This window comes from Squalius cephalus, assembly GCF_949319135.1.
Source record: "Squalius cephalus genome assembly, chromosome: 9".
NCBI classification, from domain to species: Eukaryota; Metazoa; Chordata; class Actinopteri; order Cypriniformes; family Leuciscidae; genus Squalius; species Squalius cephalus.
The window spans coordinates 11,693,759-11,721,416 of record NC_137130.1 but is presented as its reverse complement, the minus strand read 5'-3'; the positions used below and the strand labels follow the sequence as shown (position 1 = coordinate 11,721,416).

The 27,658-nt window shown below is 35.5% G+C and overlaps 1 protein-coding gene across 5 annotated transcripts in view; it reads left to right on the top strand.

Annotated features, from left to right (window-relative positions):
• The window catches only part of lrp1bb (low density lipoprotein receptor-related protein 1Bb), a 327,007-nt gene that overhangs the window by 185,635 nt on the left and 113,714 nt on the right, over positions 1-27,658 (top strand). For all 5 annotated transcript variants that reach the window (XR_013822391.1, XM_079882312.1, XM_079882311.1 and 2 more), the window contains exons 13-20: positions 6,377-6,596; positions 8,381-8,570; positions 10,769-10,891; positions 11,421-11,561; positions 15,084-15,209; positions 16,902-17,018; positions 23,442-23,522; positions 24,909-25,079. Coding sequence is in view for 4 of the 5 variants with exons in the window: in XM_079882312.1 (XP_079738438.1) it covers positions 6,377-6,596; positions 8,381-8,570; positions 10,769-10,891; positions 11,421-11,561; positions 15,084-15,209; positions 16,902-17,018; positions 23,442-23,522; positions 24,909-25,079 (1,169 nt within the window). In the remaining variant the exon portion in view is untranslated. The remainder of the gene's footprint in view (positions 1-6,376; positions 6,597-8,380; positions 8,571-10,768; positions 10,892-11,420; positions 11,562-15,083; positions 15,210-16,901; positions 17,019-23,441; positions 23,523-24,908; positions 25,080-27,658) is intronic.

Here is a 27,658-nt window from a genome sequence, read left to right as displayed (position 1 = left end):
GATTAATGAAGCCTTCAGTGTCTCATCTATTTCTCTGTCTCTCGCTCTCGCACTTCCTCACCTATATATATATATATATATATATATATATATATATATATATATATATATATATATATATATATATATATATATATATTTTTTTTTTTTGCCTTTCTTCCTTTCTTCCTATCCTGGTGTTATGCCTGTTGCTATTCTATGTCTGTGCAATTGTTATTTTTTTTTAAACAGTTGAAAAGGCAAATGACGTTGTCCAAAGCAGCGTTGTGTTGAATGGTTCACTCGTGACTGTTTTACCTTTGAGTACCCCGTCAAAAAAGGTCATACTGTCCAATGTACCTCCGTTTATCAAAGATGAAATACTGGTGCAAGAGTTATCTTAACTCTTGGGTTCTTTTTTTTTATCTTAATTGATGGGTTCGATTACACAGTGTTTGCAACATCTGACACTACAATTAAATGTTTTAGTTGTGGTAGAATCAGACATCTAGTTTGTGATTGTCCTAGTAAAAAGGACAGTGCAGGTGCGAGCACAAGCACGGGACTGGGGTTTTCTGTTCTTCCTCCGGTTGAGATCGCGAGTGACACCGACACTGCCGGTATGTCTGTGGTGGAAGCCGGTGAGATTGAGCCCGGGGCGATCACAGTTGTGGCTGTCGAGAATAACCCTGATACACTTGAGATTGTTACCGAGCCTAGTAAAAGTGATACTCCCTCGATGTCTGATGAGCAGGCTGAACATTTTGAAAACGTTTGTGTAACGGAGGCTGATGAAATTGATGTGGAAGACGATGTTGATTTTGAAAAGGAAGCTAAATCTGTTTTCAAGATCCCAGTTAAAAGAAAGAAAAAAAGCTGTGGAAAAGCTTTTAAACAAGTAAAGAAAGATGAGGTTGGTAATGTGGAATGTGGGTTCAGACAGTGATTGGGATTCCTCTGATTCAAATGTCTCTCAGGGTTCAAATCTGTCCATAAGTTCTCAAAGTGAAAACTTGGTTTGTTTGTATAAAGCTGATGACATTAGTACATTTCTGCAAGAAACAAAGGGATTGAAAGGAGTGCAAGTTGAACATTTTTTCCCTGATTGTAAACAATTCATCAATGATGTAAGGTATCTAATGAAAGAGGGAGCCTTTCAAGATGTGGAGATTTACCGTCTTAGAAAACTTGTGAACAAACTTAAAAAAAAAAAAAAATTCTAAAGATGATGAGGCTGTCAACTTCTAAAATTCTGCCAAAAATTATTTTTTTTGGCAGCTCTTCTCATTTTTTTTCCTGGTCTCTAAAGCAAATATGACAAATTTTAAAATCTGATCTTTAAACTTAAATGGTGCCAGAGATGGTCTTAAAAGAATGATGTTATTTGAGTTTATTAGACAAAAGCAAACAGATATTCTGTTTTTACAAGAAACGCAGAGTGATATTAAAAATGAGACCGACTGGAGAAGAGAATGGGACGGACAGATTGAGTCACAAATCCTCTATTAGTGGAGGTGTTGCTGTTTTGTTTCAAAGCATTTTTTACCTCTGTCTTGTGAAGTTGAGGAAGTAATAAGTGGTCGTTTTTTAAAGGTCAAAGTGAAATTTGAGAAAATCACTTTGGTGCTTTTGAATTTATGTGCACCTACAAAGGGATTAGAAAGAGTTATTTTCTTTGATAAGGTGGATGCTGTTTTGAAAGATTTAAATCCAGATGATATGTTATTTTTAGGTGGAGATTTTAATTGTACCGCTAATGATAAGTTAGATAAGTTAGATAGCTGCTTCTCAGAAAACACTTATACTAAACTAATTGAAACTCATGATTTATGTGATTATATGGAGAAATATGAATCAAGATCAGTACACTTGGGCTCATAGTACTGAACATACTATCTCCTTGGTATGACTTGACAGAATTTATAGTGTTCAACATCAACGTAATCTTTTTAAATTTTGTAAAATTATTCCAGTGGGGTTTTCTGATCACAGTTTAGTTCTGTGCAGTTTTTCAATGAAGTATGTGAAGTATAAGAGTGCATACTGGATCTTTAATACTTCATTGTTAAATGATAAAAAATTTAAAAAATTGGGAAACTTTTACACAGCAAAAACATTTTTATGCTTCTTTACTGCAATGGTGGGACTGCGGAAAAGTTCTTATTAAGGATTTTTGTCAAAAGTACACTGTGAATGTTACTCGAGACATAGCCCAATCAATGAAGACTTTAGAAACGGAAATTATTGTTTTGTAGGATTTATTAGCATCTAAAAAAAATAGAAAACACATTGATGGTTTAAAGAAAAAAAAAAGCAATTCTGGTAGACCTGTTGGGAGTTAAAGCACAGGGAGCTTTAGTCCATTCACGGTTTCAAACTGTGACACAAATGGACACTCCTCAAAAAAAAAAAATTTCATTTAGAAATGAAAAAAGGTTAAAGTAAAAAGATTCCTACCTTACGCTCAGCTACAGGACAAGCACTAACGGAGCCTGCTGACATACGTAGCTGTGCTGTAGAGTTTTTTATTTTCAGACCTTTATAAATCTGAACTGAGGGAATGGGGTGCAGATGCTGAGAGTTTCCTTGAAGGACTGCCAAAGGTGGATGAAGAGTCCAACAATGAACTAACAGACTTTGTCATTACAAGAGCTTTATGCTGCCATGATGAGCATGGAAAATGGTAAATCTCCAGGAATTGACGGCTACCTGTTGAGTTTTACAAGGCTCTATGGCCCGTCATAGGAGAAGATCTGCTGACAGTTCTTAATGACAGTCTGAAAAGAGGGCTATTGCCACTAAGCTGCAGAAGAGCAGTCATCACACTGTTACCTAAAAAAGGTGCTCTTCAGTGTATCGGAAATTGGCGCCCTGTTTCACTCTTATGTTCAGAATACAAAATTTTATCTAAAAGTTTGGCTACAAGACTTAGTAAAGTTTTAAGCAAATTGATATATTCAGACCAGTCTTATTGTATTCCCAACAGGTCTATTTTTGATAATATTGCTTTAATTAGTGATATTTTGGATGCTTCTAAACTCCTGGGAATTAACTCTGGTCTAATTTCTATTGATCAAGAGAAAGCCTTCAACAGAGTTGAACATTTGTTTTTATGGAACACTTTAGAGGCTTTTGGTTTTAGCCATTCTTTTATATCCATGATTAATGCTGTGTATTGTAACATTGAGAGTGTTCTTAAGATTAATGGTGTGTGCTCCGTTTAAAGTTGAGAGGGGAGTTAGACAGGGATGTGCCATGTCTGGTATGTTGTATTCCCTTGCCATCGAACCTTTAATTCAAAAGTTACGAGCTCATTTAAAAGGTCTGATTTTCCTTGGTTGTAATAATTCTTTACATCTTCCCGCCTATGCTGATGATGTTATTGTTTTTGTAAATGGAAAGGAGGATGTTATTAAGTTAGAAAAAATAGTTAATGATTTTAAATGTGTTTCCTCTGCCAAAGTCAATTGGAGGAAAAGTAAAGCTCTACTAGTGGGAAATTGGAGTGGAGATCTTCCTGCTTTACCTGGAGGATTGATTTGGAAAAGAGGAGGTTTAAAATACCTTGGTGTCTATCTAGGAAATGAAAATTTCATTAGGAAAAATTGGGGCAGGTCTAATTGAGAAAATAAAAGTTCGATTGAAAAAATGGAAATGGTTGCTCCCTCAGATATCTTATAGAGGACGTATTCTTTTAATTAATAATCTTGTGGCATTTTCATTATGGCATAAACTTGCTTGTGTGGACCCTCCAAATGGACTCCTTGTAAATATTCAAAGAGAACTGGTGAACTTTTTTTGGGACAAGTATAATTTGACTCCTCAAAGCATTCTGTTTTTGCCCAAAGAAGAAGGAGGGCAAGGTCTTGGTTAATCTCGCAAGCAGAAGAGCCACTTTCCGTCTCCAATATGTACAGAACCTTTTAATGGGACCTTATTCTCTTGTGTGGAGACCATTGGCTTTAAGCGTCTTGAGAAGAGTGGGCAATATGGAAATAGATTTAACATTATGTTTAATGGATCATAAAAGATTGAATTTTACTGGAATTCCTCCTTTTTATCAAAACTTGTTTAAATTGTGGGGTCTCTTTAAACAGCGGTGGATGGAACCAGCAACTTCTCTTTATTGGTTGTTGGAAGAACCAGTTGTATTTGGAGCTAGATTTGATGGAGAAGATTTTCCTGGTCTAACAGATATACTATGTTATAAAAAGCTTTTTAAGCTATAAAACATCATAAATGAATCAGGATATAATTTACTGAGAGCTGAAAAAGTTGCTATCCTTTTAGGAGTTAGATCTATACGTTTTGCAAAGAAGTTTCTTGACAAACTAACAAAAATTGTAACTGTTGAAGAGAAGACACTTTTAGAAGAGTTTGATGCAGGGACTTTAATCCCTGATAGTAAAAATCTTTTTCCAGATCTTGAAATTTGCCCTGTAATAGAGGTGTCTAGTCTTAATAGCCCCTTGTTAAAAAGTGGAATTAATGAGTATATTGATTTTTGTGCAGTTGAAGGGAAAACATTATATAAATGCATTGTGAAAGCTATTCATCAGCGTAATTTAAGTATTAAAACAGATACAGTATGGAGAGAAAAATTAGGAATCAACTCAGAAAACTAAACCTGTTTGGCGCGCATTTTACAAACCACCATTAAAAAAAAAAAAACTTGGTGATTTGCAATGGAGGATTTTACATGGAGCTATTGCTGTAAATGCCTTTGCGTCTATTTTAATCGCCAGTGTAAGTGATACATGTCCTTTTTATTTCAAACGAGAGACCATTTTTCATTGTTTTATGGAATGTAATCGACTTAACCCTCTTTTTGATTTATTAAGTGTTTTTTTAGATTCTTTTAATATTTGTTTTTCAAAGCAAGACTATATTTTGGGTTTCTTTTACAGTTCAAAACAAAAGTTCAAATGTTATGTCATTAATTTTATTGTTGGACAAGCAAAATATGCTGTCTATATCACTAGGAGAAATAAGATAGAAGAGAAGCCAGGACAAGACGTTGTATTAGTTTTTAAAAATATGGTAAAATCAAGAATTCTTATTGATTTTAATTTTCATAAATTGATGAACACGAAAAAAGCTTTCGAAATGCAGTGGTGTTGCAACTATGCTCTGTGTTCAGTTGATGATGAAGAAATTGTTTTTGTAAGAGGTTTAAAGTAATTTTTTTAATTTTTATTTTATCTTTATTTTTTATGTGTGTGTAAATTTGTATAAATGTTAACAAATATTTGAATAAAAAAATCTCTCTCTCTCTCTCTCCCTCTCTCCCTCTCTCTCTCTCTCTCTCTCTCTCTCTCTCTCTCTCTCTATATATATATATATATATATATATATATATATACTGTATATATAAAACAAAATGTATCATAGTTTCCACAAAAATATAGTTCTTTAGCAGTAAATCATCATTTTAGAATTTACAAAATCCTCATAGAAAATTAATAGAAAATAAACTGGTCTTATTACATTTAAATTGACCTAAAAATTCTATTCTATTATAAATATTACATATAACATTTTGTGAAGGTTAAAGACCTTTCACTGACCATTAGCTGGGAAAAAGGGGGGGGAAAGACTTTTTTTAAGAGCCTCAGGCCCTTTTTTGTACTCTACTCGTTGAAAATGCCATGTAATCTTTGCTCATTTCGGTTAGACCCTGCATGTGATTACACTCAGAACAGTGCAGAACAGACTCGGAGCATGCTGTTTGCCTTCTGAATAATTCATGGGGTCACGTAGGCAACACACTGGGACAGAGAGCGCTTGATTCACCCTTTATCCAATTCTGTTTTATGTGGTGCACATGAAGCAAGACTTCTATCATTGATGAGACAGAAAAGCTTGCGTTGACCGCTGAGTAGTACTCAGAGGCAGCAAATCCCTTGAGCACACTTACTAGGGAAAGGATCATGTCGAAACGTTGACCCAATCACTTTTCAAATATCACTAACCCATTGAGAGTAACAGTTCGTGTTGGCACAGGACCTTTCAGTATATCCACAACTAACAAAAGAAAATGAAAATGAGAGGACCAACCAGAGGAATGTCTTGATATGGATGGGGGCCTTGTTTTCTAGACATTTTAAGCCACTCACTATGTTTGTCCTTGGTGTCAATTTATCTTGTTGGTTAACAGATTTATCTCCAGATCAAAATGATTTCCCTTTGGTGTGAGACGCTGACTTTTCCTAAGCATATTTTGTTTATGTTCAGTGTACATTTTTTTGACTTGGAGGCAATTTGTTTCAATCTGCTTCAGCTGTGCAATTCCTGTCGTGGCGATTAAGTTGTGATTGATATTCATGTCTGCTTCAGACGTAAAAACAAGAGCTTTTTTTCATGGATTACACTGACTGTGTTTTGGTTTTGGTTGCAGTTGGATGTACTGGACGGATTGGGAAGAGGATGAGGTGAACGACAGCATCGGGAGAATAGAGAAAGCCTGGATGGATGGGTCCAACAGGAAAATATTTGTCACATCTAACATGCTGTGGCCCAATGGACTCACTCTGGACCATGGAACCAGTACCATGTACTGGTGTGATGCCTATTATGATCACATTGAGAGAATCTACCTCAATGGCACTGGGAGAATGGTGAGTGAAATGTTGCTTTTTCATAGCTTCGGAATCTTAATGAATTTCTTAGTTATTTTCTCCAGACTTTTCAGATGTTTCTCATAAAATGTCTTGCAATTTAAATATTAAATGTGACAATTGTTAACCAATTAGGCAGGGCTTCCTAAAGCCTGGAAGAGGATTAGCATTTAGCTCAGGTTCCCTCATAATTTAATTGAAAAGTCTTTCATAAAACATAACAATCCAATGCATTTGTGAATTTATGTAAATTTATAAAAAAGCTTTTATTTAGTCATGGCTTTGGCAATTAAAATCAGTTGACAAAACTGTTTCCTGTTTTGGAAACAAAGTCTTTCCTGTTTTGTTCTGCAACATACTATACTGTCCACAGTCATACCACAAATGTGAATTTTGTTTCTAATAAGTTGCTAATAAGGACTACAACCTCAATACTTATGTTTGCTAATAAGGACTACAATTTTAATTCTGAAGTTTGCTAATGAGGACTACAGTACAACTCATCAATTAATCAAGCATGTAAACTCACATTTGTAAAGCACACAGTGATTTCAAGATCTACATTTGAGGTCTGATTGTGCATAGTTTATGTTACTGCACAGAATGGGAAAGTCTCTTCAAGTAATGTTGACCACAGACTTTATTTTACTTAGATCGAAAACCACTTTATAAAAACCCATTAGAAATTCCTGAGGGAACCCATGGCAAATTAGACTTCTGGATAGGCCCACGAATTGATGTAATGATTGAAGAGCTCTATTATTGAGACACACTTTGACAGAATAAACAAGCTTTAAAATGTATGATGAATGCATAGCTTGGATTAATTTGGTCTTACAAGAATGAATTTAATGTGAAATGAGAGTGCAGGTTGAGAGTTTGCTTGGCACACTGTATCTTTGAAGCATTGAAACATTGTTCAAGTTCATCCATCAAGCCATTAGATATTAACCCTTAAATACATTAATGTTTCGCCAATCTATATCTAATACAGATGGATCTATACCTGTCGTGATAATATAAAACTCTCCTGATATTGAAGTAGCAATTACAGAAGAATAAAATAAAGCCTATTTTGTTACCTTTTGGAGCTTGGAATGGTTCACTTTGACCAGATATTTTAGAACATCATCACTATCCTCGTCAAAGCTCATTTCAGTACATTTAGCATCTGGCTCATATTTGCCATCTCAAACATATTTTCTCAAAACTATCATTTTCAACATCTTCTAAATCAATATTTTGATTACTGACAGCTTCTTCACCAGATCCACCATCAAGTAACAGTGACACTAATATTTGATTGCGTTCAGTTCTTGCTCTGCAGTAAATCACTGAGCCATTTAAAGATTTGCTGATGATTTTTCCTATTTATTTGTTTTCTGCCTGCGGTAACTATGAGTGAAACATCACTTTATCATTGTGTATCAGACATTGACACCTTGTGGAATAAAGGTGAATTGCACTTATTCAGTCATCAAAGATTCAATTATTGTTGCACAGAAAATTTTTACTTGCACTGTTACACACCTCGGGTCTTTAGCTACCCTATACAATTTTTACCGAAATGAATTGGAAAACAGGCATTGTTTTATCATTTTCTTTTCTTTCTTGTTATATTGTTTATAATGAATTGATTGAGGAATACTAAGAAGGTCACCAAAGACCTGAGCTATGCGTTTTAGGGTTAAAGAGAAAAAAATATTTATCCTCTACCACAGTTGTCACAACAGTACATGGTAATATATGGTAATATATATATATTTTCTGTTTTTTCACTGTAGGTTGTGTACAGTGGCAGGCAACTCAATCACCCGTTTGGGATTGCACAGTACCAAAATTCCATCTTCTGGACAGAGTATATGAACGCTTCCATCTTCCAGCTGGATCTGGTCTCTGGTGAAGTCATTCTGCTGAGAAGTGAAAGACCCCCTCTGTTTGGGCTCCGAGTATATGATGCACAAAGCCAGCTGGGTAAAGTCACTTTAACTCTAAAAGAAAAGTTAAAGATTACAGAATGACACATTTTTTATCTTCTTTTAAATAATGTTTTAATGAATAATGGCCGGGATTTAACTTTTTCCTTTTTAATTCATACAGGTAAGTTGGAATTTAAATTGAATTGGCCACAACATAGAGGAATTTGATTGCAGTGACAGGAAGATGAATTTACTGGATTGAAATTCAAAGAAATTCATCTAATTTTGTTTGTTGGCAGAGCAGGTATCTTCAACTTTATGGTCTCTATCCTGAAAGCCTGATTCATGATGGTTACATTTTGAAGACTTTGGAGTATATTAAAGCATTCTGGGAAATTAATTGTTTTTGCACTATGACAAAAAAAAAAAAGTTAATTAATTATTAATCAACATTACTGTTCAAAAGTTTGGGCTCGGTAAGATTTTTTTTTTAAGTATATATTATTGAGTAAGGATGCATTAAATTGATTAAATGTTACAGTAAAGACAATTAAAATGTTGCAAAGATTTCTATTTCAAATAAATGCTATTCTTTTTCATTTTTGATTCATTAAAGAATCTTGAAAACAATCTATCATGGTTTCCACAAAAATAGTAAGCAGCACATTAGGGGTGGGTGATATGACCAAAATATTATATCACGAAATTAGTAGTTTTATTTTATTTCACAATAACGATATACATCATAAAGTTATTTTTGCTTTAAATAAGGTTTTTATGATGTCAACATTTGTGATACCATGAAATTTTCATAATTCTTATCAGCAATTTCAATATCCAGAAAAAAATAACTACCGGTAAAGCCTAATAACTAAGTAAAAAAATAAATAAATCAGGCTTTAAAAAAAAAAAAAAAATCTTATTGCACTTCAATGGTTTAAAATCACTTGTTTTAAAACAACAATGCTATAATGCATGCAAATGAAAATCAAATAAGAGACTCCTTTCAAGAATAATAAAAAATCTTTCCGACCCCAAACGTTGGATGAATATTGTGATGAATTGAATACACTAAAGACTCTGGTGGAAAAATGTTTCACATATTACATAGGCTAGTGCATTCTTTCAGAAAATTCATAATAAATTACTTTTCCTTTTTACACACAGCAAAACTATTACAGATTTCCATGGCTTTATCTTTGATTAGCATAGACCCAACTGCAGAGCAGGAGCCGTACTGTTGAGTGGGTGGGTTTCATCTGGTGAAGTGGGGGCTAAAGCTCTGTTTAGAATGTTTAACTCTGTGTGGATGTCTGAGGTAAGGAGGGTTGATTACTGTCATCCTCCCTCATAAGTGCCAGTCACAACAGGTAGAGGGAGGGACACTTCTCAGCGGGGCCCTTGCGCACGCAGACGAGCAGCACAGAGAACACAGGAGCGTGTTTGGCTCCCACACGTTTCATCTCTTACTTACCTGAGGGCGGTGCGTTTTCAGGGGAGCAGGCGGTGTGCCGCATGTCAGAGAGACTCACTGTTTTGAGAAAGACGACAAAGGCAGCTGGGACCAGCAGACTTGTATCATGTTTTAAATATTCTCATCTTGACATCCAACTCTCTAAACACTGAGATTTGTGACGGGTGAGGGTGGGGGAGTCCCGTTATGTCATGTATGCATTTCCTACCCCCAAAAAATATGGGCTTTTTGACAGTCTACATTCTCAGCAGAAGACAAATTTCTCCAAAGTGCTTGTCGGGAAAAAGATGAATTGTGTTTCCGCTTTTTGGAATACCTCAGATTGGCCATTACAAAGCGGTTTTTATCTCATTGGTTCAGGCAATGCCTTTCGACCACTCTCTAAATGAAACCTTATTATTGTCCCCATGCCTCAACTTAATAAGTGACAGTTTTCTCACAAAACTGTGTTTTTCTCCACTCCTCCCCCTTCGTAGGTGCCATTGCCCACACAACGAATTATGTCAGTGAAAGGAAAAGAGTGTCAAATGGCTCTCTTCTCCAGTGTTTCCCATAATTTACTTGACATGTGATTAAAAATAATGCCCCCGTGTTCCACCGGCATCCCAGAAGAGCAGGAAATTGGTTCTGAGTGGGCAGTGAAGAAGAACTTTATGTTCTCTGTTTCAAGGAGAGACATTGCTAGAAGCCATAAAGGGATGAACACATAAACAGCTGTCCTGCCAGTGGAAAAGAAGATTTGTAGATATCTGTTGTTTAGTCCTATGTTTGTTTTTTAGGTGACAATGCCTGCCGGGTGAATTATGGTGGTTGTGGTACCCTCTGCTTGGCCGTCCCGGGAGGCCGAGTGTGCGCATGTGCCGACAACCAGCACCTGGACAAGAACAATGTCACATGTTCTGGTAGGCTTTTAAATATATATTAAGAGTTCAGATGCAAAAGCCTCTAAGTGCCATCTGAAATTTTCTTCTAGAATGATCATTTTTATCAAGCTCGTATATTTAAGTTCAGTAATTTCACTTAAATGACAATTAATAGGTAATTTTTATTGCCATTTAAGTGAAATTACTGAACTTAAATATACTAGCTTGATAAAAATGATCATTCTAGAAGAAAGTTTCATATGGCACTTAGAGGCTTTTGCATCTGAGCTCTTCACATATATATATATATATATATATATATATATATATATATATGTTTATGTTGCTTTATTATTATTATCCTCTTTTTTTAAATATTCTATTTGTCATGTTGCAATGCTGTAATAAAGAGAAAAGTAACATGCTTGACTCATTTGAAAAAGTAACACTAGTATAATCTCACGCTCAGACGCCACATCACCCCAATGCAGTGTTTGACTATATTTTCCTTGAAGTTCTTCCCCTTGAATTCAGGTTTCCTAATGTTTTTTTTTTGTTTCTCCTGAAGACTCTGCAGGTCAAGAGGAGCCCCAGCGGTGTATAAATGATGAGTTTCAGTGCAGGAACTGGCGCTGCATAAGAGCCAATTGGATTTGTGATGGAGATGATGACTGTTTAGATGGCAGTGATGAGGAGGCCCCAATATGCTGTATGTACTTTGTTTTCTTCCTCCCTGACTGGGACGTATAATCCCTGTTGTGCCTGCTTTACTGAACCATCAAACCTCTGTGGCCTCAAGCATTTAGCATGCACACAGTGTCATATATGTCTGTGATGTATCACTCAATACAGAACTTTTCCTTTTGTACAGGTATCACAGGTGTCATACATTTTATAACGACCTAGTAACAAGATGAACACTGCAACAATGTTAATTTATCTTATTTATTTTATTAATGTTTATTTTTTTCATGTATCTTATGCTCACCAAGGCTGCATTTATTTGATCAAATACATTAATATTGTGAAATATTATTATAATTTAAAATAGCTGTTTTCTATTTTAAAACATAATTTATTCCTGTAATGGCAAAGCTGAATTTTCAGCATCATTATAAATGCCGATTTAGTTCTTAATAAAAATGTCTTATTATCAATGTTGAAAACAGTTGTAATGCTTAATATTTTCTGTGTAAACCATGATATTTTTTTTCCATATTTGATGAATAGAAAGTTCAAAAGGACAGTTCATTTGAAATATCACTGAACCAAAAGATTTTAACAGTAGTGTGTGTGTGTGTGTAAATACATTTCCAAGTAATTTTTTCTAGAATCCTCACCTAGAAGTTGTCATTGTTTTGTAAAGAGAGAAGCCTCAAGGTGATACAAAAGTATGAAAGTATCAAAGGTTTAATGCATACAGTGGTCCAATATACTATGGCAAGCCGTTTTAACATGTAATCCTTAAAACCTACTAGTATTTTAAATTTTTGCCATTGACTTCTATGGGGATCTGTCATTCAGATATCAACTATTCAGTTCTGACTTGTATGTATTCCAATTGTGACTAGTACGTATTTATTAGATACTAGTAGTTATTAATTAGGTACTAGTACTTATTTTTTTAGATACTACCTATTACTAGATACTGGTACTTGTTCACTAGATACTTGTTCTTAGTCATTAGATACTAGTACCTATTAAACAGATACTAGTACTTATTCATTAGCTACTACTTATTAATTAGATACTAGTACCTATTAAATAGATACTAGTTCCTATTAAATAGATACTAGTACTTATTAATGAGCTACTAGTACTTATTCAATAGATACTAGTACCTGTTTACTAGTATTAAAAATCTTACTAGTGAGATTTTTTATTTTACTAGTAAGATTTTTAATTGAACTCTACAGTGGTCGTTCTGACTAGACATAACAATGTAATAAGACGAGTAAAAAAAACAAAAACATTTGTGACTAGTAAGATAAGAAATGTTACTAGTTACAGTTAAAAAAGGTACTAGTGTCTAATAAATAACTAGTACCTAACGAATAACTACTAGTATCTATTAAATAGGTACTAGTAATGAATGAAAAGTACTAGCATCTAATGAATACTTATTAGTAATATTTAAAAAGATACTAGTCAATATTGGAATAATTACTAGTCATAAATTATAAGATGATATCAAAACAGAATAGCTACTAGTATGTATTAATTTGCAGATATCTTCAACCTCATAAGAAACTATTAAGAACATATTAAGAGATATCTTCTTTTAACAGATCATTACATAAACATGAGCATACTCTCAACCATCCAATCAGTTCATATGATCGCAGGATAAACTAAGACAATAGAAGATAGATTTTTTGTAAGTAACTGGCTTTGTTGGTTTATCTAGCTAATTGGTTAGCATGAACACAAGGAAAGATATATGTTTAATATGTAATTTATTGTTTTGAATGTACAGTAGGCTATAATAAAGACTTAACTACCAATAATTAAAATTCAAACAAAAGTTTAGTAGTTCCAAAAACCGGTTCATACCCACCAGCCAAACAACCACGATACCCAGAGATTGGGATTTTTGGGGAGCATTCATAATTCCTTACAATCAAAAATTCAGAATATTAATATGCATCTGAGAATGAGAGTCATGTCAAAATAAGAGTATATATGCACTATATTACATATGCCTATTCATTATTTTATTTTTTACTCTAATAGCATTAAAAAGGTAGGTTATTATTATATTGTTATTATAAAAACGGCCTTCTGCAATTTAGTTCGTTTCCTGTGTCATCTCTCTTTGATATGTTATTGGTTCATTAATATTCAACATATTATTTGCATACTGATTATTTAAATAGTACTAGTATCTATTAAGGTAAGGATATATTTGATATAAAATGTTACTAGTAACTAAAAAATAAGCACTAGTTCTATTTCTTCTTAACAAGTTAGGTATAATAAAACACTAGTCACTATTGGAATAAGAACTAGTATCTAATAAATAAGAACTAGTATCTAATGAATAAGAACTAGTATCTAATGAATAAGTACTAGTATCTAATGAATAAGTACTAGTACCTAAAAAATAAGCACTAGTAGCTATGAATAAGTTCTAGTACTTAATGGAGTAGATACTAGTATAAGTACTAAGTACTAGTAGCATGAAAATAGATACTAGTAGGTTTTAAAGATTAAATGTTAAAACGGCTTGCTATAAATATACAGTTTAGTGGTCATTATGCAAACATTTTGCAAACAATCCACAATGTCCCAAATTGGCCAGTCAAAATCAATAATTCCAGAGAGCTATATAATAATTAAATGATATTATGCTGATAAAATATATACTCTAGCTTGAATTGCATTGGATAAAAGCATCTACGTACAGTAAATGTGCACAAGCAGGCTGTTTGCATATAATTTGTTGAAAATTAACAAGTTGCTAATTGACATCTCAGAAAAAAACAAACAAAAAAAAAAACCTAATGCAATATCAACGCCTGTATCAAAGTTTTCTCCCACGCACTGCATCCCACTGCACAATCTGCTCATGAGCTAATCGATAAGATAAGCACCCTGTTAAAACGTTGGGGACTGAGTCATTTTTCACTATGAGAAATACTTTAACGTGATGTTCTGCCAGAATTATCAGAATTGCAAAATCAATTTTCTGCTCTGCTGGGATGTCCTATAGTTTAATACGCCTGAAACGTTATTGCCTGATCCCACTTGAATCCGGTTTTCCATTTCATCTGTTACTCATTGTCTGGTGGGTACGCGTTGAGTATCCAGGGTTGTGAGTAATGGTAGGTTCTATTATTAAATAGAGCAAACAGTAGAGGAAAACACAGGCAGTACTTTAAATAAACTCAAACGCCTGAGGGCAAATGCATATTTTTGAGATAAATGTGAAGCTAGCTCAGGAGAATAGATGAATAGCACAATGAAAAGTGCTGTGTCAAAGCAAAAGAAGAGTATTATGCATATGAACTCACTTATTTGTAGAGTGGGCTGTCAGCAGTATAACAAAACATGTCAACCCCCCCCCCCCCCCACCCACCCACCCACCCCGGAAAAAAAACAAAACAAAAAAACAAATATATGTCAAGCTTGGAAATTGCTTATGTTCTTAGATAAAATATGTACTTTTTTGAGCAAAACATTTCCTTTTTGACATGTGATTTATTGTTTTTGCTTCCATTGTTCTTTCCAGCTAACCACAGTTGCCCGATTGACCAGTTCAAATGTCCCAATAACCGCTGCATACCTAAGAGGTGGCTTTGTGATGGAACCAATGACTGTGGAGATAATGAAGATGAGTCTAATAAAACATGCTCAGGTAGATCTCTACTCCCTCATATTTAACAGATTCACCCATCAACATCTGCCAGTTATACTGTACCAATAAGTCATTCTACATACATTGTGGTATTTTCATTTCAGAAATAAAACGTATCAATCATACGTTAAACGTACTGTGCTCTATTAATTATTTTAATATTCTTTCTTATTTCAGGGTCACACTAAATATCCGTAGAATCTAAAAACAAACTTTACGTTAATATCACTTTTAGATTTTTTTTTTATATTTATCAATTAACATTGTATGATAAGTGGCATAATTGGGTAACCCAAATTATTGGGTAGGCACTGAGTAGGATTAAGGGATGTAGAATATGGTCATGCAAAATAAGGCATTAATATGTGCTTTATAAGTAATAAACAGCTAATATCCTAGTAATATGCATGCTGATATGCAACTATTTAATAGTGAGAATTGGACCCTAAACTAAAGTGTTACCAACATCTTTTGCTTTGAAGTAGTGACATCCATATTTTCATGTTTTAAGAGGCTTTCAAAATTGAAATAGCAATGCAAATATTTATTCTAAGATCATACTGTACATACTATTTCAGGTCACAGTTAAAAATGTTTTAAAACACGGTTTTCAGTAGAAATTATGAATATTTCAGTTTTTGTTTGCCATTGAGAAGCAAGTGACAGCATCGGCCTCTGCAATAGTGATTTACCATTTTTGAAAGGTTTGCTTGTTTATTTCATTGCTGGTTCTCATTTCGAGCTACCTTCTTAGTTACTATAATAGGGCAAGGAGCATTGACTTTGTAATGGGAGCTTGATAATCGATAAGCATGTTTGTGCAACGAAGTGAACTTTCTTTTCCCCAAATTCTTTTTTTCTAACTAGAGTAACACCTGGCCTGTTTCCAGAAGTTAACACTCTTTCACTACTTTAAGTGCTGTAAGATCAATGGAAAGAAAGAACCGATGTGATAAATGCTGTCAACAGTCTGACATCCCTCTGATAAAGCCGGAGACGGCTCAGGCCTTTGTTGACTTGGCAAAGCGATGTGGAACACAAGTGATTATACTGAATCAGTGAGGAGCTGAAATTGACAGCAGATGTTAAAGCGATTTAATATTTCATGATTCAAGATGATCTGAAGCAGAGAATTGCTTGAATTGGCTGTAAAATAGTCTCTGGCGTATCAATGAAATTTTGATCAGTAAGCTCTGAATTAAATGATTGCCTTTCGGTGGGACTAATTCCTGGAGTCACACATCAGACTAAACCATCTTAAAGAAATTATCCTTAGACTTAAATTGATTACCTCATATGTGTGTGTTCAAACTCTGTCCACTGGAATTAGAAATCAAGAACTGGTGCAAGATTGATTGATTGACCGATTGATTGACTGATTGGTTCATTCATTCATTCATTCATTCATTCATTCATTCATTCTGATAATGGTTTTGCTTTTCTTTGTTTGTCATTTTTCCCAAGAATTGTATTTATTATTATTGTTCTATTGAAACAATCTGTTCTCTAAATATTTTCTAAATATATTTGCTCAAAATAGCTAAAATAATATTTAATGGAATCATTTAGTGGAATTGGAATACAATCATTATAATCTTTGTGATTTGCATCTTAGGTGGCCACTGCTAAAAACTCTAAATGTAATAATTAATCAGATTATCTTGTTCCCTTTTTTTTTTGTCTTGTCTTTAGCCCAGCCATGTCGGGCTGGTCAGTTCACCTGTGGTAATGGTCGCTGTGTACCAGAAGCGTGGCGCTGCGATCAAGATGATGATTGCGGAGACATGTCAGACGAGTCCACGTCCTGTGGTGAGTCACTGTCTTACTAGCTAATTGGCTTGGCAAATTTCACTGTGGTATAACTGGTGAATCTGTCAGTACTGTCATCATCAACCTGCCTTACTTAGGAATAGTCTTTCTTTCCTTTTCCACCAACATACAGCAGTGCCACTGCTTTTGTCAAATCTGACCCCATTAAATGCATCTCCGCTACCAAACAAATTGAAAACAAACCAGGGAATAGGAGTAACAAACCTAGGAATAAGGCCATAACAAAGACCACAATGTGCCTTGTTTGTTGTGGACAGGTTATTTGCATGTACATAGTCAGTTTGGCTTTCAAATCACTGGTAACACTTGCCTGAGTGAGCATTGCCTCTAAAAGTATATCTTTGCATCTCACTCTCACTCTATATTATTCATTCACCAACAGCTACATGTCAATGCTCAGGGTCGAGTGCAATGTTAACCATGCACATTCTTCCAGCCCTCGAGTCTGCTTTTAGAGGCAGAAAGGAAATGGGAATTAAACTTAGATGCAAGAGCTTTTAAGAGTGTGGCCGTAATACAAATCAGAAATTATCTGATGTTAAAAGCTCACCATAACTACATCCCAGACTCTGAAAACAAACTGAAGAAAATGGCACAGGGCTTTGAGAGGAAATGACCCAGGAAAGTTACTACTGTGAACTCCCACAGTGAAATGACTATTCAGAACAGAACGTAAATTCTGGATATGGTAGCACTTTGAGGAGTCTTCTATTACTCCAGCAATCTCAGTCAAGAAACATTTCATTATCGTCAGTCCTCCTTATGGAAGGAGGCACAGAGTATGATCCCCCCCCCCCCCCCCCCCACAACTATACAACGGTATTTAGTTTATTTCACTGTTAAAGGTGCTGGTGTCATTTTCTTTCCTTAAGCCAGAAACTAATCTGACTAAACTAAACCATTTTAAAATTCTGGACAGTTATATTATATATGCTTTTTCCTTTTTACATGTCAGTCTCATACCATCACTAGCTCTCTCTCATGAGAATTGGTTCACATCCTGTTTTCTGTTGACTATGCACAAAAATCAACATTCAAGCATGTCATGCATTGTTTCCCTAGGGTCCCTATACATTTATATGTGCATTTAAAAGGTCTGTGTAAATGCATCTTTTCATGGTATCATGGTTTCATTATATATCACTTCCCCTTCCTGTCATTTTTACTCCCTTGAGAACAAAATTTAAATTCTAACACTTTTCATGCTATGCAGTAAATGTAACTTTCTGGGTTTCTGTCACCAAATGCTGCAAATTGCTCAAAGTGCCATCGTCTTGGTTACCTCTGCTGTGTCTTCGGCTGCCTCAGTACACTCTTTCACAAACACTCCCAGTGTAAGCAGTAATTAGAGTGCATGCCTGACTTCATTTAATCATAATCAAGCTGGGCCGAAAGACGGAACTTCACTGGCTCCCACAACTGCACTGCACACAACACGTCTAAAACACTGTGACGCTCAGCTTGCTGTGTGCTAATTACCATTCTCAACACATTTCAAAGCTTTTAAAATATGTTTTGCCTTCTTACAATATTGGTATTCCTGTGCAGCTGTGGCATTTTGGTATTAGCCATCACTACATAAAAAAAAACAACAACAAAAAAAAACAGGAATTGTTCATCCAAATATGAGCAGTTTGTCATCATTTACTCACTCTCATGTCATTCTAACTTTGAGTTTTTATTGATTTTTTATTTTTTTATTTTTTTAACTGCTGTTTCCCATGCAATGAAAGTGGATAGTCCATAAAGTCATTTGCTATGTTAGCCTGGTTCTACCAGACTCTCGTACATTTCATTTGTACAGAGAGTCTGGCCTCTCTCCATTGACCAGCGTTAACTTCCTTGTAGGCGGGTATTCTGTTGAAGTTTAAAACTATTGGATCTGCCCAGAGTCACTCTGGATCTGCCATAATAACCAATCGCTAACGTTTGGTCGTGACGTAACCCTACAACTCAAACTAACGCACGACATCAACGTCATCGTTCTCAGCCACTCCCTCTGTTCGCTGATTGGGCCGCCCAAAAATTTGTCCGGAGAACACCAAAGAATACACCACAATCCCAGACGTAGTACTGAAGGGCAATAAAATTGAGCGGAAGTACGCAGTAGGGCGGAGCCAGGCTATTGCTATGTCTCTTCAGTATTGCTATACAAAGACAAAATGCATATCTTTTTTTTTACCATTCAAAATTATGAAAAATGTAATGCTGATATGTGGTCTTTGACTACAGTATATGTCATGTGTGACTGTCAGGTTGAGCCTAATGTTGCTCCGATTCAAAAGAAACAATGTGTGGGATTTATTATCAAAGTAATAAAAATATCATAAATACATTTTAATTTTGTTATTATTATAAAATTGTATTATTAATACATTTACGTAATGTATATATTGTGGTATTTCTATGTATATAATATTTAAATATCATTAATATACATTTTAAAATTTAGTAATATTTTTGAAACCCTTTTCTCAATTTTACTTTTGCCATAGTTTTGCCTTAGGGTAGAGTAGTAACAATAACTCTAGATGAATAAATGGGATCATGGATGGGGAAAATGGTAGCCTGGCAAGCCAGACCCACATCAAGATGTTGGGTCTGGGAACTCACCATTGGCAGGGCTCAATCCGAGGGGCGGGATAAACGGTTGTCTTTCAAATTCCCTCTGCACGCAATAGGATAGCGCTACAACCAACCAGAATGTTTTCCCACCTGTGGAGCTAGTTGATAGATTAAACTTTTGCTGTATCTGGTCGGCAAAACTACAAACACATCTTACTTTTTTAAGAATGACTTAAGTGCCGTTCTTTGTTCTTTTCTCAAAGAAAAGCTTAACTCAAGAGAGTTAACTCTTGAGTCCTCAAGAGTTTCGGCCAAAGCCGATTCGAAAGACCGCTGTTCGCCAGCAGCAGCTCTTCTTTGTTTTCAAGTAGCAGGGAATTCACACGGAACCGTCACAACTCTGCCGTCATTATGTTAAAGGGATACTCCACCGTTTTTTCATATTAAACTATGTTATTCCCTTAACTAAGACGAGTTGATACATACCTCTCTCGTCTCAGTGCGTGCACTAAATCGCTCTGTCTTGCGGCGAAACTTTGTTAGCCCAGTTCATTCAATATGTGCCAAGCAGAGAAGCTACCAAACACCTCCACGTTTTCCCTATTTAAATACAGTTACTCGCGTAGTGTAACTCGACCTAGGACGGTGACACAAAACAAAACATTGCGCTTTTCTAAGCGTGTAAAATGGATAACTATATTGTATGGCGGAATACCATAGCAAGTGCTTGGAAGCACTTCGACTTCGGCGCAGTAATATCTTCACTCGTGAAAAATCCTCTCACCGGCCCCCGCTCCCTCTAGTGAAGATATTACTGCGCCGAAGTCGAAGTGCTTCCAAGCACTTGCTATGGTATTTTCCGCCATACAATATAGTTATCCATTTTACACGCTTAGAAAAGCGCAACGTTTTGTTTTTTGTCACCGTCCTAGGTCGAGTTACACTACGCGAGTAACTGTATTTAAATAGGGAAAACATGGAGGTGTTTGGTAGCTTCTCTGCTTGGCACATATTGAATGAACTGGGCTAACAAAGTTTCGCCGCAAGACAGAGCGATTTAGTGCACGCACTGAGACGAGAGAGGTATGTATCAACTCGTCTTAGTTAAGGGAATAACATAGTTTAATATGAAAAAATGGTGGAGTATCCCTTTAAGCCCACCCACCGACTCTATACACGATGTGATTGGCCTGACTAGAGTTTGGTTTTTCCAGCTCGAAAGTCAACAGAGAGTTGCTAGACTACCCTGGCTGCAAAATAAAATTTGCTGCCGCTAGGGTGCGTCTAGATTTCTCGGCTAGGAAAATGGCACTGTAAATTTAAAACCGCATATAGTTTTAATTTAATGTAGAAATTGTTGCTGCTGTTTTATTTAATAGACAACACTGGCTTGTTGAAGGTCCTATCTTGAAGATAGGATTGTATTATAATCTAAAAGAAATGAACTTGAGCTGTCACTGTCTACTGCACAGATTCTTATAAGTGATTTTTTCCCCCTTCAAATCAGATTTCACTGGGCAGAGAGTTATTACCCCTGCAGTCTCACTTCTTGTTGTTGAACCTGATCTATTGTGAAAACAGCATGTTTAAAGGAGTAATTGCCAAAGTCAGGGGACTGGAACACTCTGTTGTGAAATTTAGAATTGGGATTTACTGCTGTCAACAATAACAGCAGCATGTTCTGGGAATAAATGTTCAAATAAAACTTTTTTTTCTTTCTTTTATTTGTTGACTCAACTGTAATCTTGACATGTAACCGTCTTCTCCTAGATTAGCAACACTTCGAATGATGTGCTTTCCACTGACTTCTAAGAGTTCCTATTTGTGCCGGCAAAGGTTTTATTTGTGAGGGGGGGGGGAAACAATTCCCTAAAAGTAATTTTCTCTGGGAAGCCCTTGGGATCTGTTATTTCTGAAATCTCACGTGCTCAGTTTACTGCTGTTCATGTTTTGGAGATGTAACCCAGTGGAGCAGAATTGCATCTAAAAATGGTGAATGATGCCTACGCACATATTCAAGCAATTCTTGCTTAATTCAGTATTACTTTTAACAGGTTCTAACCCAATTACTATATTATGGCCATAATTTGATGCTAGTTTAATTGTTCTGTAATAAAGCAACATCAAAATGCTTAAACTTCAAAGTGTCCTAAGCTTGCATTTTAATGCATTTTGTTCTTAGACTCTCCACTTCAACACACACACACACACACACACACACACACACACACACACACACACACACACATATATACACATACTGTATACTGGTGTCCATGTTTTATGGGGAATTCCCATAAACGTAATGGTTATCTGTACAAACTGTGCATTCTACCCCCCTACACTAACCGTACCCCTAAACCTACCCATCACAGAAAACTTTATGCATTTTTAGATTTTCAAAACACTTAATTTATTATGATTTATAAGCTGTTTTCTTCCCCATAAGGTCCAAATTTACTGGTATTACTATCCTTGTGGGGACATTTGGCCCCTATAAGGTAGGGAATACCAGGTACACACACACACACACCATGTTTTATGGGGACATCATTGATGTTTGCAGCACCATATTTGAGTCAAATGACCAGAGTTACCCCCTCATTGCTGAAAATGTATAATGTATAGCGATTCAGTAAAGAGGCTATCTTATTAATAAAAGTCATGGGGCAGCCTTAATACGTTTCTGTGCTCATGAATGCTTCTGTATGTGCAGTGTGATCTCTGTGTTTAATGAAAGCATATATATATATATATATATATATATATATATATATATATATATACATATAGATAGATAGATAGATAGATAGATAGATAGATAGATGCATCGTCTTGATTAAAATACTTTCTTTTTAGCATTTCATATGTAAATGTATGAACTGTAATCTATTCTATAACAAGAAGCTTGCTCATTTAGTCCCTTCAAGCCATGTGGGGTTTCTTGACTGAGCTGAGAGACACTTTAAAGAGAAACAGATGTTGTTCCTCCACTGTGTGTCATGTCACTCCTAACATGCTAATGAGCTCTAGTGTATTCACGAAAAGGTATAACGCAGTACGAGACAAGATATTTATGTTCATAAGCTCTTGCAGATTGCATTCATCAAAAAACTTGTAAATGTGCTGGTGCTTTTTTCCATAGTAAGTCATCTTTATCTTTAAAAAAGAAAAATCCATTTTCACCAAAGGGATCGTGATCCACAGGTTAATAGCAAAACCTGCTGTAACTCATAATGTTGAAACAATAACCTTTTGATATCTTTAAATCAACGCTAGTGAAGCGCACAAACCGTGCTATCACATCGCTGATGTGTTATTGCTTCCTGGTGAGCTCTTATTGCCTCTGACTGTTTTCCACTGCATCTGTGAGGTCTCGTTTTCCCTTTGTTTGTGATTTCTTTTCATTAACCTTAGCTAGAAAATAGCAATAATTCACTGTGACATTTTGCATGACCTTCAGGGTGTCGTGGTTTCTGCAATACTAGCACTAAACCCCAGCAGTATTACTGTTTTTTTTCTGTAAAAAGAAAAAAAAGATTAATTCTAAAATGCAACACGCTGCAAGAGAATAGTTACAGGTTCATGTTCGCCCCCAAACTTGCAAGAAACTATGAAATTTCCTGAGGACAAAAGAGCCTCCAAATTTAATCTATTAGCATGACAGAGCAATCTGTGCCAGGACAAACTTCTTTTGCAATTTTTCAAAGCTAAAAGCTAAATGAAAAATGGGTTTTCTTCTCCGGTGTATCAAAGAGACAATGATGTATTGGATGGGGTTCAAGCGTCAGGGTTTTTGCGGCAAACGTTTCTCACGCTCTTTGTTTCTGCTCACAGCGTTCCCAACCTGCGAAGCTCTCAGCCAGTTCAGCTGCGCTAATGGGAGGTGCATTAGCATGAATTGGCATTGTGACTCAGGTAAGTGTATCCAGAAGTAAGAAAATACTTTACCATTTGCTTTACTTGCTCTTCCATTTGGCACTATGATATATTAGCCTATATTCTTGGGAGCTGATAAAAGAAAGCCCAGCACTTTAATTCAATTAAGTTCATTGATCCTACTGTCCAGTCTTTTTTGTTGCACAAGAAATGCATCACATTAATAACCATTAAATATTCACAGATTATTTTATATGAAATATCTCCATTTCAGATCAAGGAGAGTGTAAAATACTGACCTCTATAATTAATTGCCGGCCCCCAAGGTCTGCAATACGTTATTGCCTGAGTGTGGCACTCAATCAACAACAATAAAACCTGCTTGTTTTATATGTGTTTTTCTTATTTCTTTCGCTTTCCCTCTTTTTTTCTTTTGTTTCTCAAATGTGATCATTCATCCAAGGTCAGCATATGGCAGTATTTCTTATCCAGGGTCAGGGCCTTCAGATACCTTGCTGATTTTTCAGTACAAAATGAGGCTTGGCGTAATTCAATGCCCTGAAGACTCTTGTCTGAAAAGCTCCTGTGGTGCTGTCCTCAGTTTTTGTCATTTTAGTTCTTAGTATTGTGCAACAAACCATGAGGCACAACAGGGTTAAAGACCCCCTTAAGGAAAATGTCCCATTTTCTGGTACCAAAGTGTATGATGATCTTAAAATCTATTTATTTTTATTGTATTTTGATGGAGCAACACAGTTTGTGAGACAATACTTGTTTTAAAAAAAGCCCAACCTTATACATTACTGTTCAAAAGTTAAAGTAAGTAGTAGGCTAGTAGTAGTAGTAGTAGTAGTAGTAGTAGTATTTACGAAATTAACACTTTTATTTAGCATGGAAGCATTTAAATGTATCAAAAGTGACAGTGAAGACATTTATAATGTTACAAAAAAATTATATTTCAAATGTGATGTTCTTTTTAACTTTACATCCATAAATCCCCCCCAAAAAACATATGGTTTCCACAAAAATATTAAGTAGCACAACTGTTTTCTACATTGATATTAAAAAGAAATGTTTCTTGAGCAGCAAAACAACATATTAGAATGATTTCTGAAGGACATTGTGACACTGAAGACTGGAGAAAAAAAGACTAAATTACAGGAATACATTTTTAAAAAAAGAAATGTAGAACTTTTATTTTAAATTGAAATAATATTTCACTATATCAGTTTGTATTTTTGATTATAAAAAATGCAGCCTTGGTGAGAAAAAGAGACTTCTTTCATAAACAATAATAAAAAAAAATCTTACCAACCCTTAAACATTTGAATGATAGATTATGTGGACACCATACTGTCAAAAGTTCTCTATTGCAAGTAATTTGGATATTAATTGTGCATGACTGTACTGTATTTGTGATTGTAGATGATGATTGTGGAGACAACAGTGATGAAGCAGGCTGCATTCACTCCTGTGCTAATGGCCAGTATAAGTGCACCAGCGGCAGATGTATCCCAGACCACTGGGCCTGCGACGGGGACAATGACTGCGGGGACTTCAGTGATGAAAATGTGACTTGTGCTGGTGTTGCCCCTGGTAGGACATCACCTTTCTCTCTTTGCCCATTTTATAGGGTCCTTTGGGATGTGCATTTAGGTAATTTTGTGCTCGCGGGATGATTCCTGTAAAATCAGGCTCTGTCTGCACTTTGGTTGGCTGAGGTATGCATGTGTCAGATGGATATATTTTGCTCTGTGAGCACAATTTTTGAAGTTCTAAAACCTGTATGAAGGCCCCTGCATTTTGTTCCATTTGATCATCTGCACGCTGTCTAGATTTGATTATATTAGATATAACTTTATTGACATTGTGCAAAAATACTGAGTCAGTAAAATAGAGGCAGCATCTAATCAGAAGTGCAAATATTACTGTAGCATATAAATGAATGATAGTAAACTGCAAATGAGGTGTAAATGGCATTATAGTATTCAGCAAATGATCTGAGTGAAAATCATCATGTGCAGCGTCTGTGTACCATCGCTGTCCAAAACTGTAATCAAGACCATGAGATGGAGATATTGCCCAATTTGCCATCGTAACCAAATTTAACAATGAAAAAAAAGTGTTGTATTTGAAAATTCTGAAAAATTGTCTTTACATCAATCATTGCTGTCATTTCTGAGTACTCGGGTGCTTAGTTACAGTGTATGCCATATAAACACATCAAAGTAATCAAAGAGCGTTTAGAGAGGTTGAAATTCCCTGTTACGTTTGATTAAAAACGCATTTGTGTTCGTTTCTGTACATGACCAACTTAACCAACCTACGGAGTGGTTTCCAGAGAATCTGTTTAACACGACTAATTAGTAGACTAACAAAGAGCCGAACGATAGCGATCAAGTCAGTGTTGCTTGTAATTGCCTTGGTGCGATGTCCCTAATTTGGGGAACACAAGTTTAAAACTTTCTCTCTTTTCATACACTTGACAGATCTAATCTTATCTGAGCTCACTAGGGAACCACCTTACAGATTTGAATCTTTTAATCTGCTGTAATTACCTCTGAAAGCTGAGGCCAAGTCCTTCAGTGCTTTCAGCTCACCAGCTTGTCACAGAAATGTTGGAGCCATTCATCAAACGGGCTCCTGACAGAGGTTCTCGGCTCCTGTCCGTCTCTGAGGGTTTGTCCGGCTCATGTCCTTCCAGTGCAGGGCTCAGATCACTGTATAACACATGCTCTGTATGTGTAAAGTGGAGGATAACTTGGTAACTCTCAGCATTAGCTTTAAGCAAAGCAGGGGGGTCCCTTTAGTCTTTATGGGTTCGTAATGTTACCAGCTGTCTTTTTCAGGAGGCCATTTGTTTTGTTTGATGGCAGTCTGGGGATTGAGGTAGGTTTTGTGTGTGTGTGTGTGTGTGTGTGTGTGTGTGTATGTATGTATTTAACTCCTGTCAATAGTCAGGGTTCAGAATGAATCAGAAACTGATATGGCAGGCTACAGTAAAGAAGCCTTTTCTTTTGTGCTTGTCCTAAGAAATTCTCACCCCTGTCCTTTCCGTTGCAAGCACTTTTAAGTTTCACTTGAAGTATTTGCCAGGGTCGGAGAGAATATTTAAATATGTATTAATGTGACAAGAAAAAATATTGAAGTATACTTGATACATCTCAGCCTATTTAACATTATTAAGGCTAGCTGAAGTAATTTGAACTGAAAGCAAAACTAACGCTTATAAAACCTTACTTTCTTCATTTTTTTTAAACTTTCTGTTTCTAATACATTCTTAATGGTTCCATAAATTAGTCAAATATTAATTAAGTATTAATTAAATATTGTTAGAAAAGCGTTCTTTCATTCCCAATTGATGAAATAATTTCAATATTGTCTTTATTAGAAGCAGCATAAATTCAATTGATTTTACATTCACTTACAATTAGCTGTATGTGTTTGAATCACTGAACAGATTCAGAGTCATTTGTTCGGGACTTTAACTACACTTGTCGTGCTTTACATGTTTTATTGACTTAAAAGAACAGACTCATTTGTGCTGTGTTGGATTATGAATTTAAAAATCTTATAGTCAAGTAACAATAGCACCAGCTAAATGTTTGTTTAAGTGCCCATAGATTTCAAATTTGACAATTCTTGTTTTGTATGCAATATTGCAGTATTTATTATAGTAATTTATCTATGCACATCATTTTTTTTTTTTTTTTTAATTCATGTGCCCTCATAATGTTTAATCGAAATTACTTGTCCCACTTGCAACGACTTCTCTTCTCTGATGATGTTTTTCAGCACGAGGGTGGGAAAACCTGTTCTATAGCAAACTAGGGTCCAATGATCCAATCAATTCCTGATGGACAAAATCAAGTCCCGTCCTACATTTTTTTCTCATTCGACTAGATGTTTCACTCAGATATAGTGAGATTTTCGATTCTACAGCTGGAACTGGACTAGTGGTCATGGTGGTGTATGTTTGATTCACTAAAAAGTACTGACTCATTAAAGTCATTGTTCAGAACTGGAATTCACTGGTTACGCTGTATGTGTTTGATTCCCTAAAAACATCCAACTCATTCAAGTCATTGTTTGGAACTGGACTACATTGGTCATGCTGTAAGTGTTTAATTCACTAAAAAGATCTGACTCATTAGTGTCATTGTTTCAGGAATTGG